This window comes from Nanorana parkeri, unplaced genomic scaffold (assembly GCF_000935625.1).
Source record: "Nanorana parkeri isolate BGI_ZX_2015 unplaced genomic scaffold, ASM93562v1 scaffold171, whole genome shotgun sequence".
NCBI lineage: Eukaryota > Metazoa > Chordata > Amphibia > Anura > Dicroglossidae > Nanorana > Nanorana parkeri.
The window spans coordinates 32,696-52,525 of NW_017306439.1; the positions used below are offsets into that span (position 1 = coordinate 32,696).

The 19,830-nt window shown below is 44.6% G+C and overlaps 1 protein-coding gene across 1 annotated transcript in view; it reads left to right on the forward strand.

Moving 5' to 3' along the window:
- The window catches only part of LOC108785616 (phosphatidylinositol 3,4,5-trisphosphate 5-phosphatase 2B-like), a 26,676-nt gene that overhangs the window by 4,132 nt on the left and 2,714 nt on the right, over positions 1-19,830 (forward strand). Inside the window, 17 exon segments of the mRNA XM_018554731.1 lie at positions 566-653; positions 1,416-1,487; positions 2,141-2,334; positions 2,868-2,971; positions 5,324-5,520; positions 6,402-6,519; positions 6,607-6,703; positions 6,876-7,010; positions 8,593-8,666; positions 9,761-9,846; positions 11,223-11,304; positions 12,339-12,422; positions 12,513-12,611; positions 13,589-13,677; positions 14,509-14,587; positions 14,721-14,900; positions 16,239-16,323. Coding sequence (XP_018410233.1) covers positions 566-653; positions 1,416-1,487; positions 2,141-2,334; positions 2,868-2,971; positions 5,324-5,520; positions 6,402-6,519; positions 6,607-6,703; positions 6,876-7,010; positions 8,593-8,666; positions 9,761-9,846; positions 11,223-11,304; positions 12,339-12,422; positions 12,513-12,611; positions 13,589-13,677; positions 14,509-14,587; positions 14,721-14,900; positions 16,239-16,323 — 1,863 coding nt within the window.

Consider the following 19,830-nt stretch of genomic DNA (forward strand, 5'->3'; position numbering starts at 1 on the left):
CCCCTCCCCCAGTGATCAGTCTGCTGCAGGTAGGAGGAAGCATTTCCTCAGTCTCCCCTCCCCCAGTGATCAGTCTGCTGCAGGTAGGAGGAAGCATTTCCTCAGTCTCCCCTCCCCCAGTGATGAATGTAATCTCCCACAATAACCCTCAATGGATAAAATTATTTTTAGTAGAGAGGAAGGCTAGAACTTTTGTCAGATTTTATTTCGATCTGTGTTGAAGATTTCCCCTCACTTCCTGTTTGGTGAAGCCATTGTCAGCAGGACAGGAAGTGGCGTCCTCTCTGGCTGACCATAGCTGTTGTGGTCCTCATAGATTGTATTGTATTTTGGTAAATCTAATAGTTCCAATCTTGCACCGCTCCACCGCCGGACATTCTATATACGGTATATACATACACAAGCTTATGGAACAATGGCGGTGGGCGGAGTTCAGGAATGCATAGCGGCCAATCAGAAATAAACTAATATCTGATTGGTCATTGAAACCATTTTTCCGAGTTCGATGTCGTCGTCGTCACGACGTAACATTTTCATTGATGGTTTTTCCTGTTATTGATTTCAGGGAAATTACAGCGACGTGGAGCAGCCTGAGGATCCTCGTCCAGCTCTTCGGTCTTATGTCTATAGTTCATGTTCAAGACAATGAGCAGGTATGGGGCCCTCCTGGGGGGTCAATGTATTTATAGTCTGTAGACGTGTAGACACGTATCGCTATGAGTATCTTCACGTGTGATTGTAGATGTATAAATGTCTCCCCATCCCGCCCTCCTCATCTCTATGATCCAGTATTTGATGAGTCAGAGGAGGTTCCAGGCAGAGCTTCCAGAAGTTTGTCCTGGAATAATAAAGTTTTACAAGGGTTGGCTGTTCTTCTTGAACGTGATGGCCATCAGACCTATGGACAAGAAATCCAGCAGACACCATACAATCTCCATTACCACTTATTAGCCTACATTGTAGACAATTGTGCTCTTCCAGCCTTGTGGTCACAGTTTGGTGAAAACCCTTTTCTGTTCCACCATGACTGTCCCCTGTGTACAAAGCCAGCTCCATAAAGACATGGTGTGACCAGCTTGGTTTGGAGGAACTCGAGTGTCCTGCACACTGGCCCCTGGCCTCAACCCTGCTGAACACCTTTGGGATGAAATGGAACTCCAATTGTGAGCCAGGTCTTCTCAACCAACATCAGTACCTTGTAGACACTGTAGACAATTTAGTTCTTCCAGCCTTGTGGTCACAGTTTGGTGACACATGGGACAAATTCCCACAGACGCCCTCCAAAATCTTGCGAAAAGCCTTCCCAGAAGAGTGGAGGATGGTTTAGCTGCAATGGGGGCAACTACATAATAATGTCCATTGAGAAGGACAAATAAAACTGATAATCTTTTTTTAACAATATCTTTTCATATAAGATCTCTGCTGTGGACAAACTCATCCATAAAGTGTCAGACGTTCTGCAGCTGCTGTCCAGCTTGGAGAAGAGGGTGAGTTAAGAGGACCTGTCCTGTCCCATTCACCTTCTTTATTATGTTTTCTTTTTTCTTTATTTGGCCTTGGCCAGTCCTTAGAGGTGTCTACACCCAAAAAACTGTCCTGAGAGGTGTCCACCCCCCCCCCCCCAAACCTCCCAGTCCTTAGAGATGTGTCTACACCCCTCCTCCCCTTTTTTCCAGTCCTTAAATGTGTCTGCCCCCCTCTTCCCCCTCCCCTGTAGACCTTCCAGTCCTGAAATGTGGTGGCTGCATTATTTTTTTTAATTTCTTCTCCTCTATTTTCACCTGGTGATCCTGTTAGTAACACACTTCCTGTCCTAGGGTGACAACGCTCACTCACCGTGCTTTCTCATAGTAACATAGTAGGTGAGGATGAATAAAGACAAAGGTCCACCTATAGAGGAGCAGTGTTGCCACCCTAGGCCCGGACTTCAAAACACCCCCTCCTCTCCTCATCAGCATTCCATAGAGGGAAGGGATTCTGCCGACCTCACAGATAGCTGGGAACCATGTAACTTATAAGAGAACAGCAGCAAGCACAGGAAGTTGTCAGCCCCTTGGATTTCTGGGGGAGGTCCAGCAGCAGAGGTTTGCTTGCATGGCTCTGACATCAGTTGACCTTCTCTCTCTTTCTTCATGTTCAGGTCGCCAAGACCTTGCAGGACTGTTTTCTTTCCTCTTCCGCGGCTCTCAGTGATGGGTCTCCCAGGGTGCCGTCAGGAACTGGTTCTGGTGACAAGGGGTTCAGGAGAAATGAGCAACAAGTAAGTGAAGGATCGGTGGATTTCGGCCACTTTGGTTTTCGAGTGGCCCACCTGAGGTCGATCCTCCTGTGCAAGTAGGTGGCCATTGCCCGGCCATCCATCAACCAGCCCAAGTGTACCAAACCCTTCAGCTCTGTACACTATGAGGCTTGAGGGTGCTTGGCTGGTGTTGGGACCTCCTGATAAGCTCCTTGACAACTCCAGGCAAAACCTCTAACCTTGTTTAGTATGGAGGGGTCAGAACCTCTGTAAGGTTGGCCTTCAACGAATTCAGCAACCCCCCCTCCCCCCAGAGTGCAGCCCACCGTTTTTTTTTAACTTACCTTTGTAGGAGGAGTCAATCTAGGATTGAAGAGCCACTCCATGATACAAATTTTACCAAAGACAGATTGTATGCCAACGCGTTTCGGAGGCTCCCCTTCATTTGGGTCTTTACCCTTTGTTCCTGCATCGACACTTGGATGTTGCACTGACATGATTGAGTCTTAACTGATCTTTATGAATGGGGGCTGCTATGCACAGGAGAGGTGGGCAGGTAGAGAGTTCATTGGGGACCCTAGTAGGGGAGTACAGAGTCCTCTTCCTGTTACAGATTTCCACCCCACAGGGGACTAACGCTCAATGTCTTTCAGGTGAAGCCGGGGGAGAACAACGTTCCCAGGAGAAGCGCCCCACAAAATCTTTCTGTCTTCATTGGCACTTGGAATATGGGTGAGACACCAACGACAGAATCACTGATGGACTTGAGTCACCTACACAAGCGGAGATCTTATCAATAATAAGGGCCTCCTTCAACTAATATTCAATAGGAGGAGGGCCTCCTTAAATGAATGGTCAATCTGTGAAGGCCCTCCTTATGCTAGTAGTCAATGGGAGAAGGATCTCCTTACACTGTTGGTCAATGCTGGTGTTCAATGAAGGAAGGGCCCCCTTACTCTGATGGTCAGTAGGAGAAGGGCCTCCTTAAAATAATAGTCAATGGGAGAAGGGCCTCATTAAATTAATGGTAATGTGGGAAGGCCCTCCTTATGCTAGTGTTCAATGGGAGAAGAATGTCCTTACACTGGTGGTCAATGGGAGAAGAGACCCCATACACTGGTGGTCAATCGAAGAAGGATCCCCTTACTCTGATGGGCAGGAGGACAAGGACCTCCTTAAACTAATAGTCAATGGTAAAAGGGCCTCCTTAAACTAATGGTCAATGGGGAAGGCCCTCCTTATGCTAGAGGTCAATGGGAGAAGGCTCTCCTTACACTGGTGGTCAGTGGGAAAAGAGCCCCCATACACTGGTGGTCAATGGAAGAAGGGCCCCCTTACTCTAATGGTCAGTAGGAGAAGGGCCTCCTTCAACTAATAGTCAATGGGAGAAGGGCCTCCTTAAATTAATGGTCAATGAGAGAAGGGCCTCCTTAAACTAATGGTCAATGGGAGAAGGCTCTCCTTACACTGGTGATCAATGGGAGATGAGCCCTCATACATTGGTGTTCAATGGAAGAAGGGCCCCCTTCCACTGGTGGTCAATGGGAGAGGGCCTTTCTTACACTGGTGGTCAGTAGGAGCAGGGCATCCTTACATTAATGGGAGAAGGACCTCCTGAACTGTCCATCTCTGGGTGAGGTGCTCTTCTCTTATGCTCTTCTTTTTTCACTTCCTTAGATTTTGTTGTTTTAGATCTTTTTGAAAAGGGCTGCGTGCATAACAGGGGCGGGTTTGTTTCTTAACCTCGCAGGTTGGATGTCTGGTGTAGTGGTGTGATTGTGAGTAGGATTTATCTTGCCCTCAGTGATGTATCTCTGTGTATGAGGTTTGGTTTTGCTCTAGAGTCATCATTTGCTTTTACAGAAGATTTTGCTATATTTACTTTTGTGTATATATGTATATCATTATTTATTTATGTCTATTCTGTATATGGATTTTATGTTTATTGAATGCTAGTCTTTTAATAAACAAAAATTGGGAGAAGGACCTCCTTACACTGGCCATCAATGGAAGAAGAGCCTCCTTGTGCTGGTGGTCAATAAGAGAAAAGACCCCCTTACACTGGGGATCAATGGGAGAAGGACCTCCTTAGACTTGAGGTCAATGGGAGAGGAGCCCTCTTACACTCGTGATCAATGGGAGAAGGGCCTCCTTACACTTGAGGTCAATGGGAGAAGGGTCCTCTTACAATGGTGATCAATGGGAGAAGGACCTCCTTACACTTGAGGTCAATGAGAGAAGAGCCCTCTTACACTGGTGATCATTGGGAGAGGACCCCTTATACTTGAGGTCAGTGGGAGGAGAGTACCCCTTACACTGGTGGTACAATGCGTGAAGAGCCCTCTTACACTGGTGACAATGGGATAAGGACCCCTTACACTTGAGGTCAATGGGAGGAGAGCCCTCTTACACTGGTGATCAGTAGGAAAATTTCTCCGTACAATATTGGTGAGTGCAAACCCCCCCTTAAAGATAACTCAAAATATCTGCCAGTGGTTCCTTATACGAGGGGGCAGAAATTGATTCTTGCTCAAGGAACACCAAGAAACCTTTAGAGGAACCCTAAGGTTCTATGGAACTCTGGTTGAGAATGGCGGCATTAAATGAATACATTAATTTGTGTCTTTTATATACAATATTCCTTGAGTTCAGCTTTTACAAAGGGAGAGCACTCCTACCCCTTCTTGTTCCTACATGGAAATGAGATTTATTTATTTATTACAGGTATTTATATATCGGGCCCCATAGCGGCCGCCTGCGTCGCTATGGTGATTGTTACGCCACTGAGCACTAACAATTTTAAGCAGCACTTTACACAGTGCACATTCAGGTCTGTCCCCGCCCCCGAGGAACTTACAATCTAAGGTCCCTATCTCTCATACATACAGGAGCCAATGAATCTTCCAGCCTTTCTTTGGCGTTAGCCCTTTACAAGGAGAATTTGTAGTGTGTTGGTCTCCTCATCGCCCAGTCCAGCATTGTATTAGTGTGCTTTGTATTTGTAGAATGTTACATGTATTTATATAATGTTTGTCACCTGGTTTATTTTTTTCTTTGAAAACCAATAACGGAAATCTTTGCCAGGTGGCGCCCCCCCGCCTCGCTCCCTTGTCTCCTGGTTGTCTGCCAAAAAGCTGAAGGGGAGTCTAGATGACGGTGCATCATGTGACCACCCTGACCTGTATATGATTGGAACTCAGGAAAACCCACAAGGAGATCGGGAATGGGCAGAATATCTCAGGGCGGCGCTGGCATCGCACACGTCGAAGAATTATAAAGTGGTAAAGGATCAAATTATCACCAGAGGTCATTTGTACGTTTCGTGGGGACATTCCGAGCAAGTTTCTCCATTTGGCAAAATGCATTGGAGTCAATAGGAAAGGTGAAATCAAGATGTTTTGGGGTTATAGGGTTCCAATGGGCTCCTTAGGGGTGGGACAAGAACAGTCAGGCTGGGGAGGGCTTTATGATACCAGACACCCTCCAGCCAGTAAATGAGGTGGGCTCTATTTGACTTGCTGCACTTCCTGTATAAATAAAAGATGTGTATTTACCAACAAGCCAGATGGTCTATGACAGCCTTGGTTCATGGGAGGAGGGTTGAGTGACACTATGGTCTATGACAGCCTTGGTTCATGGGAGGAGGGTTGAGTGACACTATGGTCTATGACAGCCTTGGTTCATGGGAGGAGGGTTGAGTGACACTATGGTCTATGACAGCATTGGTTCATGGGAGGAGGGTTGAGTGACACTATGGTCTATGACAGCCTTGGTTCAGGGGAGGTGGGTTGAGTGACACTGACCATTATCCAACCTGGGAGACTGAGGACAACTTAAGGCGTTCAGGAATTATTGGGGCCTTGTAAATTATAGAGCCCGTCCATACCCTAGGTGCCATTCAGAGCCCTTGAACCCCTACAAACCACCTTAATTTCACCTTCCCCATTGACTCCAATGCTCTTCCCAGGAATGGTGAATTTTACCAAAATATTCCGATTTTTGCCAAAGCTTAATTTTGCTCCTCAATAATTCCAAATGTTCTCAATGTTTACAAATATTAACACATATAAGAATATCTAGAAGGGTCCAGTCTTTGGACAAGGGAAGTCAATTAATAGCTGGTAACAGGACCATGCGGCCCGCTCGCTCTTTCTCTCCCCAGGTCTCCTCACATTCTTTTGGGGGAATCAAACTCATGTCATTGGTGAAAGAAGAATATGAAGATCTGGTGTCTCATGTGCAGAGCTCGTCTGTGAGGACGGGAATCAGTAACACGCTCGGTATGAAGTTCCTTCCTCTAGAAGCTCAAGATACTAAAACTATAATGATGAATAATAATGATACATGGCGGGTACAATTCTTTGTAGGTGTCCGAGGAGCTGTTGGGGTTTCACTTGAGTTTGATGGGACATCCTTAGGTTTTGTCACTTGTCACCTCGTATCTGGAACGGAGAAAGTGCAAAAGTGAGTAGACTCAGAAGTTTCAGTGTTTCAGTTTATTGCACAATGTTTGTCTTTAATCTGAACTCCAGACAGATATAAAATGGTGCAAATATCATATTATTTTACATTATATTATATTATTTTTACAATGTAGTATTGTATGTCATTGTACTTACCACGTATCTCTTTATAGGAGGAATCAGAGTTACGGGGAGATCCTGCGAGGTTTGGTCCTGGGAGACGAGGCTTTACGGGGCTTCCAGCTGCCTCTGAGACTCACCTATCTGTTTTGGGCCGGAGACTTGAACTATAAGCTCGATATGCCCGTGCAGGTACAAGCCAACCACCTCTCATAGACTTTCCCAGTACTGCGTGTTAACTGATCGGGCAGACAATGCCCAGGAGCCAATAAAGTCCATGAAAGTGATGATATAGGAGCTTCCTTTCATTGACCATTGGAGTATACCAGGGGTGGCCCTCCAGCTGTTGTGGACCTACAAGTCCCATGATGCATTGCAAGACTCTGGCAGGCACAGGCATGACTTCCAGAGGCGGGCGGGATTGTACTTATACCATGGTAGGAGTGCCAAGGTTGCCTACCCCTGCAATATATTATCCAGCATGATAGGCAACCTCGACACTCCAGTTGTGGTGAAGCTATAAATCCCGCCATGCCTTTGCCCCTGGGAGCCATGCCTGTGGCTACCAGTCTTGCAATGCCTCATGGGACTTGTAGTTGCAGAGGTTGCCCACCCCTGATATATAATGTAAGCTTGAAGGCATATGCATCTCTCTATGGCACTGAACAAAGTCTATCAATGAGACCCCCACCATCCCAATCTCAGGAAAGCTTATTATATTAAAGCTTATACAACTCCTATTATATCTCTGCAATATACACTATATTACCAAAAGTATTGGGACGCCCCTCCAAATCATTGGATTCAGGTGTTCCGTGAAATGTCCTTGCTACTAAATATTCCGCGGTCACCTGTTACTGGTATTATAACAAAGTGGAAGCAACTGGGAACAACAGCAACTTAGCCACGATGTGGTAGGCCACGTAAAATGACAGAGCGGGGTCAGCGCATGCTGAAGCGCACAGTGCGCAGAAGTCGCCAACTGTCTGCAGAGTCAATAGCTACAGAACTCCAAACTCCATGTGGCCTTCAGATTGGCACAAGAACAGTGTGTAGAGAGCTTCATGGAATGGGTTTCCATGGCCGAGCAGCTGCATCCAAGCCTTACATCACCAAGTGCAATGCAAAGCGTGGGATGCCGTGGTGTAAAGCACGCCGCCACTGGACTCTAGAGAAGTGGAGACGTGTTCTCTGGAGTGACCAATCACGCTTCTCTGTCTGGCAATCCGATGGACGTGTCTGGGTTTGGCGGTTGCCAGGAGAACGGTACTTGCCTGACTGCATTGTGCCAAGTGTAAAGTTTGGTGGAGGGGGGATTATGGTGTGGGGTTGTTTTTCAGGGGTTGGGCTTGGCCCCTTAGTTCCAGTGAAGGGAACTCTTAAGGCATCAGCATACCAAGACATTTTGGACAATTTCATGCTCCCAACTTTGTGGGAACAGTTTGGGGATGGCCCCTTCCTGAGACAACATGACTGCACACAAGTGCACAAAGCAAGGTCCATAAAGACATGGATGAGCGAGTTTGGGGTGGAGGAACTTGACTGGCCTGCACAGAGCCCTGACCTCCAACATCAGTACCTGACCTCACAAATGGTCCAACATTCCCATAGACACACTCCTAAACCTTGTGGATGCCTTCCCAGAAGACTTGAAGCTGTTATAGTTGCAAAGCGGCGCGCCAACTCACTATTGAACCCTACGGACTAAGACTGGGATGTCATTAAAGTTCACATGCGTGTAAAGGCGTCCCAATACTTTTGGCAATATAGTGTACACCAACGTCTCCTTCCTGTAGATCAGCTGAACCAGGAACGCGAGAAGAAGAAAGTCTTCCTAGGCTTCAGTAAGGAACCGTATGATCTTTCACTATGGCGGCATTTCGCAATACATACATGGAATTATCCATTGGCTTTATATCTGATACACACAGGGGTGTGTTAGGGTTTGTGGGGGTCCTTATAGATCCCAGAACATGAAATAACTCAATGGATACACAATGGATCCCAGTTACCATGTTACTTTGCTACACGTGTGTCTAATGCCAACAATGTTTATATGTATCTGATGATGAGGACATAGAACCTCTTCCAGGCTGGGGAACCTTTGTTGGCTGGGGAGGTACCCCTTGGAAAGTGATGGGAAAATTCAACATTTTTGAGGGGTCACCAAAACAACAATATGTTCTAATGGGGACACTTTTTCTGGTGACAGCTGTCTAAGAGGAGATTTCCTCTCACTTTCTGTTGTGTCTACAGGACAGGAAATCGAGTGAAATCGCTAGAATGGCAAAACAAAAACCTGATGGTGGTTGGTTGATGGTGGATGGTGGTTAACGTGTAACTGAAGTCTTTTTTTTTTCTGCATAGAGTGGAGAGGGATGAGAATACCCATCGGTTTTTTTCTTGCTGTCTGTGTCCCCGTTGGGGAGTTTTATGCTCTCTATTTGTGACAGTCCTCACTGAAGACAATCCCAAATTTTGGGTTGTCACCATGACAGGAATAGATGGGAGATCTTCCTTTGGGACTTTAGTTCTGCTGACCAAAAGGGATTTCCCTTACTTTGGAAGGATTTCCTCTCACTTCCCATTGTGACTATCAGACAGGAAGTGAAAAAAATCACGCAGGGGTTATAACCCTCTCTTATACTATCCAAATCTAAAACATTTGGCTTCAGTTCTACTTTGACTATTCGTTCCTCTTTCCAAAATGAAGACCGTGTTGGCTATCAGCTTTTCATTACATATAATTGTTTTCTCAGAACCGCCTCACTGATTCATCTTCTTCATCACTTCATGATTGCAGTTATTCCTGTTCTCCACTTTGATACATGAGCTCCTTGTCAGTGTTGGTGGAGGGATGACATATTTGACATACAGTGAATGTTATGTTGTATAAGTGTACAAATTAAGATCTCAGATGTGGATCTCTTGCTTACAGGAGAGGAACCAATCACCTTTCCTCCCACCAGCCGCTACGAGCGAGGTTCTCGAACATATGATCTGCAGAAGGCCAAGACAAGTGGAGTGAGATCTGTTAATCTTCTGCTTAGTTAGCGATCTTCATGTCTGTATTGCGATACATTTTATGGCCAAAGGTTTTGTGGACACCTGACCAAAGTTTGTGGACCCCCCTTCCAAATGATGGGGTTCAGGTGCATCCAGTGAAGGGTCTGTTATTTCTACATCATACAAAGACGTTGTAGACAATTGGGCTCTTCCAGCACTGTGGTCACAGTTGGGTGAAGACCCTTTTCTGTTCCACCATGACTGTCCCCTGTGTACAAAGCCAGCTCCATAAAGACATGGTGTGACCAGTTTGGTGTGGATGAACTCGACTGTCCTCTACAGAGCCCTGACCTCAACCTCTGGGATTCATTTAAATGGCGATTATGAGCCAGGTTTTTTTTTTGGCGTCCAACATGGGGACAATGTGGGTAGTCTTTTTATCCAACATCAGTACCTGACCTTAGCACAGTCTGTCCTGCACAGAGCCATGACCTCATCCCTATTGAACAGCTATAGGATGAATTGAAACGTTGAATATGAGCCATGTCTTCTCATCCATCATCAGTGCCTGACCTTAGTACAGTCTGTCCTGAACAGAGCCCTGACCTCAACCTTACTGAACATGCCTGTCCACTGTGTACAAAGCCAGCTCCATAAAGAGATGGTGTGACCAGCTTGGTGTGAAGGAACTCAAGTGCAATGCACAGAGCGCTGACCTCAATCTCTGGGATTAATTTAAATGCTGATTATGAGCCAGGTTTTTTTCCGGCGCCCAACATGGGGCCAATGTGGGAACTCTTTTTATCCAAGATCAGTACCTGACCTTAGTAGAGTCTGGCCTGAACAGAGCCCTGACCTCAACCCTATTGAACACCTTTGGGATGAATTAGAACGTTGAATATGAGCCAGGTCTTCTCACCCAACTTCTCACCCAACATCAGGTCTTCTCACCCAACATCAGTTCCTCACAAATGGACACAAATTCCCAAAACCTTGGGGGAAGCCTTCCCAGAAGAGTGGAGGATGGTAGAGCCACAAAGGGGGGCAGCTCCATATTAATAGCCATGGTGGGAAGGACAACTCCATATTAATGGCCATGGGGGGCAACTCCATATTAATGGCCATGCGGGGCATCTCCATATTAATAGCCATGGGGAGCAACTCCATACTAATAGCTATTGGGTGGGCAACTGTATACTAATGGCCTAGTCTTAGATTCGGCTGCCCATCATGGCCATGTGATTGTCCACAAACCTTTGTACATATGATGTGTTTTCTAGATACTCATTGCATTACAAACTACAACTTGCGTATTTTTTTCACAATTAAATGTAAATCTGATGGTGACCTCCTTCCTCTTTAAAGAGCTCCTTTATTTTTGTGTTTTATCTTAGACTCGTATAGTTGGACCTACTTGGAGTGATCGTATACTATGGGCATGTTACCCGGACACTGACGTTAAATGCACCTCATATGGTGAGAACCAACCTGAATGACCCACACACGACTCTTAAATTACTTCCAGTTCACATGCAGAATAGTAAGAACGGCCGTGTTACAACACATGCCTTGGGGTGGTCAGTATGTGGTTGGGTTTTCCATTCATTTTACAGCCCAGGTCAAGGGTCGGGTATCATAAGATTAGGTTCAATAAGAGCACGTCTTATGAATAATTCTCCCATTTCAACAGCTTACCATTGGCTGTCTCATTGAGAGATTGGTCCTCAATGGTAACAATAGGACTCTAAGACTTACCTTGATCTTCTACCTGACAAATCTCACGAGTGTCTGTGGCAAGCTCTACATTCCCTTCTCTTTGGTTAGCACAGAACTTTCTCGATATATCTTGGACAATGAGCAATTATTATTCGGGCATTCAGAAGTACTCATTATCGCCGTCCTAGTTGACCCTTATATGGTCCAGATGTTTCCTCATTCTCACAAGCAAAGCTCCGATCTGTTGTATGGTCATCCTCAGCTTAGTGTAAGTCAAATCAGAACCTTCTTTTATTTATACATTTAGCATGGAGTGGGAGAAGAACCAGACCCCCAGTTGAGTTTTTACTGCTGTCCATGATGCCATTAGAGAGATTTCCCCTCACTTCCTGTCCTGCTGACAACAATTTTTACCAGACAGGAAGTGAGTATAAATCTCAAACAGGGATTCATGCAGCAAAAATGTATTCTCACGTCCTGTCTGGTGAAACGGTTGCCAGCAGGACAGGAAGTGAAGGGAGATCTCTCTAACAATACCATGGATAGCTGTAAAAAACATAGGAGTTTGTTACTCTATCCAAAGCTAAAAAATAAGTTTGGGCTGGACGTGCACTTTAAAGTTGAGATATAGTCACCTCCCCCAGCCATGTGATGTCAGTACCTGAAATAAAAGGGTGATGATGTGATCCCAGGACACAGCCCTGGACACAACACCAATGAAACAGAGGTCTTCTGAGATACAGGACCATTGGTATCTATGAGTTTGGCCGAATGTTATCTCTTTCTCTTCCTAGGTTGTGTTGATGATATTGTGAGCAGTGATCACGCCCCAGTTTTTGCCACGTTTGAGATTGGTCTGAATTTTGCATCCCGGAGAGGTGAGGCACAGAGTGAGTTATTACTCTTCTGTGTTCATTGTTCTCCTCTTGTTTTTTATTCTGATTCCGGTTTGCTGGATGTGTTCCCAGATTGCAGTTATACACTCAAATTTCTACACATCGAGTCCATTGTTAAAACCCCGAGCCGATCGAGAGCGTGTATAGAGTTCAGATCTTTGTGCTTAAAAGGTAAGAAAGTTCTGCTCCTGCTGAGGACAGTGGTCTAATTACCTTGTGAAGGAGGAGAAGGATCCATTGTCTTAAATTGAGTTGAGGACAAAATTTCCACGGATGTTTGTTGGTTCCATCCATGGAAATGCTGATTGTTTTACTCTGGAAAGACATATCCGGGAGGCTCTGGGGCATCAACACTTGTTTGTTCAAAAGGACAATGAAAGTTTAAGCATTCAACAAAGCTGCTCACATGAAGCAAGGCTCCCCTATCAAGGGCTCTCCTCCAATGGGCTCTCCTCCAGTGGGCTCTCCTCAGATGGGCTCTCCTCAGATGGGCTCTCTTCAGATGGGCTCTCCTCAGATGGGTTCTCTTCAGATGGTCTCTACTCCAATGGGTTCTCCTCAGATGGGCCCTCCTCAGATCAGCTCTCTTCAGATGGGTTCTCTTCAGATGGGCTCTCCTCCAATGGGTTCTCCTCAGATGGTCTCTCCTCAAATGGGCTCTCTTCAGATGGACTCTTTTCAGATGGGCTCTCTTCAGATGGGTTCTCTTCAGATGGGCTATCCTCCAATGGGTTCTCCTCAGATGGTCTCTCCTCAGATGGGCTCTCCTCAGATGGGTTCTCCTCAGATGGGCTCTCCTCCAATGGGTTCTCCTCAGATGGACTCTCTTCAGATGGGCTGTCCTCTGATGGGTTCTCTTCAGATGTCTTTCCTCTGATGGGCTCTCTTCCTATTGGGCTTTATAAAGTGTATATAAAGGTAAAAAATGTATTTTCTAATTGGCCCAGCCCTGTCACATGGAGCAAGTCACCTGCTCCTCCCTACCCAGAGGTACTGGATATTTCTTATGGATTCTGGTGCCAAATACAATGTTGGGGAAGCAAATGATAGGTAACAATATGCTCCCCTCATATCTTATGAATTGCTGAATGCCTGTATTACTGTATCACAGCTTGCTCACTTGTTGCCTTTTCCCTCTTTCTGTCCAGAGTGTCCACAAAGTAATGTGAACAGTGCACACAGTACAGAGGGATCTGCCTTTCTCAAGCTGGGCTGGTCAGAGCAAGACTTACCAGAGGTGAGAAATCAAGACTGTAGATGATACACTCCATGGCCAAAGGTTTGTGGACACCTGACCATCACACCTGTATGGGCTTGGTGGACATCCCGTTCCCAAACCATGGGTTTTAATTTCGAGTTGCCCTCATTGACTAATAATATGGAGTTCCTCCCCCTATGTGGCTATACCATTCACCACTCTTATTAACAGTACTTTTCACTGGATACACCTGAATGCCATTTGGAGGGGGGGTGTATGAACTTTTGGCCATATAGTGTAGGTTTGATGGTCAGCTATAGTTTTTACCCTATTGTCTTTGGTCAGGTATAGTCTATGGTCAGGTATAGTCTATGGTCAGGTATGGTCTATGGTTAGGTATGGTCTATGGTCAGGTATAATTTTGGCCCTATTGTCTATGGTCAGGTATGGTCTATGATCAGGTATAGTTTTGGCCTATGGTCAGATATAGTCTATGCTCTATGGTCACGTATAGTCTATGGTCAGGTATTGTCTATGGTCAAGTAATGGTCTATGGTCAGGTATGGTCTATGGTCAGGTATAGCCTATGGTCAGGTATAGTCTATGGTCAGGTATAGTTTATGGTCAGGTATAGTCTATGGTCAGGTATAGTGTATGGTCAGGTATGGTCTGTGGTCAGGTATGGTCTGTGGTCAGGTATAGTCTATGGTCAGTATAGTCGATGGTCAGGTATAGTCTATGGTCAGGGTATGGTCTGTGGTCAGGTATAGTCTATGGTCAGGTATAGTCTATAGTCAGGTATAGTTTTGGCCTAATATATCTACCTGAAGACACATGTTGTATTTTACGCAATCTCTATATTCTCCGCAGATAACATTGGTTGCAGGAGACACATTTACTGGACACTTGCTTCTTACTATCCGACCAACGGATGGAGGAGAATCTTTTGGTAAAGCATTTTGATTTGGCTTATGGCAAAAAAAATAATCTTTGGCCAATACAGATGTATGGTATGAAGATGAAAAATATTTTAAACAGACATAATTGTATTTGTCCTTTCATTGATTTTCTTATGTTTCCAGGTGAATGTTGTGTGTCGGTGCTTCCAACCACCAACAGCACTACTGATCATCAGTTTCAAGTGTCTCTGTCACAACGTGGAGAGGAAACGGGGTCCTTGAGAGGCAAAGTGAGAGTGACCCAATATCCAAAAGTGAACCCCGACAGGAGCCCCAGCATGATCAATAGAGAATTGGAGAAAGGCAAGGAGGATATATACAGTATTACAAAGCTACACTATGTGGCTAAGTCTGTGTGCACCCCTGACCATCACACCTCTATAAGCTTGTTGGACATCCCATTTCATACCCAAGGCCAGTATTATGAAGCCCCCCTCCCCCCATGGCTATAAATATGGAGTTGCCCCCTTTTCGTCTTTATCATCCTCCACTCTTCTGAGAAGGCTTTCCACTAGATTTGGGAGGGTGTCTGTGGGAATTTATGGCCATTTGTGAGGTCAGGTATTGATGTTGGATAAGAAGACTTCACACATTGGCCCCATGTTGGGTGCCAAAAAAAAACTGGCTCATCATTGGCATTCAAATTAATCCTAGAAGTTGAGGTCAGGGCTCTGTGCAGGACACTTGAGTTCCTCCACACCAAACTGGTCATACCATGTCTTTATGGAGCGGGCTTTGTACACAGTGGACAGTCATGTTGGAACAGAAAAGGGTCTTCACCAAACTGTGACCACAAGGCTGGAAGATCACAATTGTCTACAATGTCTTTGTATGATGGAGTATTAACAGGACCCTCACTGGAAACACCAGAACTCCATCATGTGGAGGGGTTCCAATTAATTCTACTGGTGTTCAGTAGGGTTGAGGTCAGGGTTCTGTGCAGGACACTCAAGTTCCTCCACACCAACCTGGTCACACCATGTCTTTATGGAGCTGGCTTTATACACAGGGGACAGTCATGGTGGGACAGAAAAGGGTCTTCACCAAATGGTTACCACAAGGCTGGAAGACAATTTTCTACAATGTAGGCTAATGAGTGGTAATGGAGATTGTATGGTGTGTGCTGGATTTCATGTCCATAGGTCTGATGGCCATCACGTTCCAGTAGAACACCAGAACAACCAACCCTTGTAAAACTTTATTATTCCAGGACAAACTTCTGGAAGCCCCACCTGGAACTTCCTCTGATGCGTCCAATACTGGATCATAGTGATGAGGAGGGTGGGATGGGGAGACATTTATACATCACACGTGAAGATACTTTCTCATAGCGATACGTGTCTACACGTCTACAGAGTGTAAATATATTGACCCCCACCCCCCCCAGGAGGGCCCATACCTGCTCATTGTCTTAAGCACAATTGTCTACAATGTCTTTGTAGAACCAAGCTTTTGGCCATATAGGTAAGTATGATGGTCAGGTGTCCACAAAACCTTTGGCCATATAGTGTATCAGGCATGACGGGCATAAAAAGCGCTCCTTATATTTTTGCCCATATCGCCTATTGAATTGGCATCAAACAAACACGTATCAGTTACAAAATCTGAAGTTAATGTTTCTTTTTTTAATTTTAGCCACAGTTATGGAGAATACCACCAAGAAATCATGTCCTCCAGCTTCTCCTCATGAACCCACCTCATCGAGGTCCTCTAGGCGTTCAGGCAGGTACGCACCTCCCTCTGATTCTGTGTCATAGAGCTCAAATGTTTCATTTGTATTTGTAGTAGGAAAGGTGGAACGACACAGAAGGCACAAGGCTGTTCCTCATATTTTTGGTCATGGAGTGAACATATTGTAGATCATGGAATTCACATGCAGATCAGGAACTCCGACCTGCTGAACATACTGGGGTTGATTTTCTGAAGGTTCTGCGTGTACGAACAAGAAGATCCTATCTCATGGACTTTACTATGTCTCAGAGATGTGTGCTGGTGGCTAGTGGTTTTGTGCAGCGGATATTTGTATACACAGAAGTCCAAGAGCTAGGCAGTGTATGAGCTCCCATATGCTAGTACTTAGAGGAGAGATCCCAATGATAAATACCGGAACATACAGAGCACCTCATAGGTGCAGAAGGCACAAAGGCAATTGTATTTGGATGTCCCATGAGCACGGCAAACTAGGAGCTCACCATATGCACTTCGACCCGCCATCCCAACACACCTTTAAAGTGTCAGTCCACTTTTGTGAAAAAACAACCCCTCTGGGTAATCAGTGTACATTGCAAGGATTTTTTTAAAACTTTGTTGCAGATTCTGACATTTTCTGTTCTGAAGAAAAGCTGTTTGTTGTCTTCGTTGTGATGTCGTTTCCAGGCTGATTCCTGGATGGGAGGGTCTGATTCCTGAATGGGAGGGTCTGATTATTGAATAAGAGGATCTGATTCCTGAATGGGAGGAGTCCTATTACTGAATAGGAGGGTTGGATTATTAAATAGGAGGATCCGATTCCTAAATGGGAGGGGTTTGATTCCTGAATGGTAGGATCTGATTCCTGAATGGGAGGGTCTGATTCCTGAATGGGAGGGTTTGATTCCTGAATGGGAGGATCTGATTCCTGAATGGGAGGGTGTGATTCCTGAATGGGAGGGTGTGATTCCTGAATGGGAAGGTGTGATTCCTGAATGGGAGGGTCTGATTCCTGAATGGGAGGATCTGATTCCTGGATGGGAGGGTCTGATTCCTGGATGGGAGGGTCTGATTCCTGAATGGGAGGGTCTGATTCCTGAATGGGAGGGTCTGATTCTTGAATGGGAGGGTCTGATTCCTGAATGGGAGGGTCTGATTATTTAATAAGAGGGTCTGATTCCTGAATGGGAGGATCTGATTATTAGATAGGAGGAACCGATTCCTATGTGAGGAGGAGTTTGATTCCTGAATGGTAGGATATGATTCTTGAATAGGAGGGAACTAAATCCTAAATGGGAGGGGTCTGATTATTGAATGGGAGAGCCTGATTCCTGCATGGAAGAATCTGATTCCTGCATGGGAGGGTCTGATTCCTGAATGGGAGGGGTCTGATTCCTGAAAGGGAGGGGTCTGATTCCTGAATGGGAGGGGTCTGATTCCTGAATGGGAAGGCTCTTTTTAATAAATGGGAGAGGGCTGATTCCTGAATGGGAAGGTCTGATTCCTGATCAGAAAGATCTGATTCCAGAATGGGAGGGTCTAATTCATAAATGGGAGGATCTGATTCCTAAATTTGAGGGGTCTGATTCCTGATTAGAGGGTCTGATTACTGATCGGAAAAAAAAAGAACTAAATCCAGAATGGGAGGGGTCTAATTCATGAAACCGAGGATCTGGTTCTTGAATGTGAGGAGTCTGATTCCTGAATGGGGGGGGTCTGGTTCCTGAATGAGTGGGTCCGGCTCACTATACCCACTTGATGTACTTTCAGTGCTGTATGGAAGGTCGCAGTTTCAGAAGTAGTTAGCCCTTAGGAAGTATCTCACCAAAAATTCAATTCCTATTGCTGGTCATGCCTACATTTTCAGCTACGTCTTAGTGCAGACTTCTAAAAAAAGCAGGAAGACATTTCTGGGTGCGTCCCGTGCAGAACGCCTCCGGGACGCCATATTATATTTATATTAGCTTCAGAATTAAATGGAAAGGTCATTTTTTTTATAACATTAACCCCTTCACGACCAACGACATACAGTCTACGTCGCTAGAATCGGGGTTGTTCAGACAGACGCTGGGACTCTGTTTAAACTTGTAAAGCCAACTTTCGGCTTTACAGTAGCAGCAATTTCAAGCCTAAAATGTGGAATATAACATGGGTGAAAAAAAGGCCTCAGTCATGAAGGGGTTAAATCACAAAATGCTTTGTGTGTAGCTATTCTGTGTGTGATATTATTGTTTCCTTCATCCCTCCCGTGGTCCAGTGTCTGAGGACAGAGCACACACACACACACAACACATATATTGTACATACACACACACACACACACACACACACACAGCTGACCTCCGGGTTAAAGATTAGAAAGGTTTAAAGATTAATCGTATTCAGCGGAGGGACATCTCGTGCCGGCAAACAATGTCACTCTGGTAAAGTTGACTCAGCCGGCGATTTCCATTGATGGATACCAGGAATCAGGGGAACAGAATACTTTATAATGAGAAGATAAAGATACAAACGTTAAATACATTAACATATCAAAACTGGAGCAGATTTGCACTGCAACCAATCAGCATCTCTGTCTCATTTTCAAATCTTACCTGAGCAAACTGAAGAGAGATGCTGATTGGTTGCCGTTGGCAACTGCTCCAGTTTGGATAAATTCCAACCCATTGTATAACAAAGACTTCTGGGCTCAGTCCCAGCCCATCAGTCAGAGGACCAGCGGCAGAAATCAGTGCTGGGGTGAAAATGAATATACAGGGCTATTCACTAAACGGTGACGAGTTTGGAGGAGGCCGGAGAAGTGAACAATCTAGGACAACATCGCTGATCTGGAAATATTCTCAGATTCAGCTCACTTTCCGGTTCAGAGGTGTTCTCCTCGATTGTTCTCTTCTCCGGCCTTCTCCAAACTCCTCACCCCTTTGTGAATAGCCCTGATAATGTTATAAATGATACAGAGAGCTTGTTAATAACAAAGACTGATGTTCTGCAGTGGTGAATATCTGCCCCTTCGCCTGCCCTGACCGCATATCAAAGCACAAAAACATCAATCCTGGCAGATTATTAATATATTGATCTACATTATCCTCTATATCAGGGGTAGTGAATTAAAATATGAGGAGGTCTGATCAGTCAAATTTGTATTTAGTCCGTGTCCATTTACTTTTTTTTTTATCACCTTTTATATTTTATTATTTTTTTACAGTTTTACCCATTTTATTAAATATTTGTAAATATTTTTTTATCATTTTTTTTCATTTTATTTTACTATTCTATTTATCACACTATTTTTTTTATATTTCATTATTTGTGATCACTTTTTTTTATTTTATTATTTTCTTACTTATCACCGTTTTTATTTTTTATTTGTTTATTTTTGTAACTTTTTATTTATGTTATTATTTTCTTACTTATCACCGTTTTCATTTTTAATTTAATTTTGTTTAACTTTTTATTTTTATTTATGTTATTATTTTTTTACTTATCACTGTTTTTATTTTATTATTTTTTTACTTTTTATTTTTATGTTGTTATTTTCTTATTT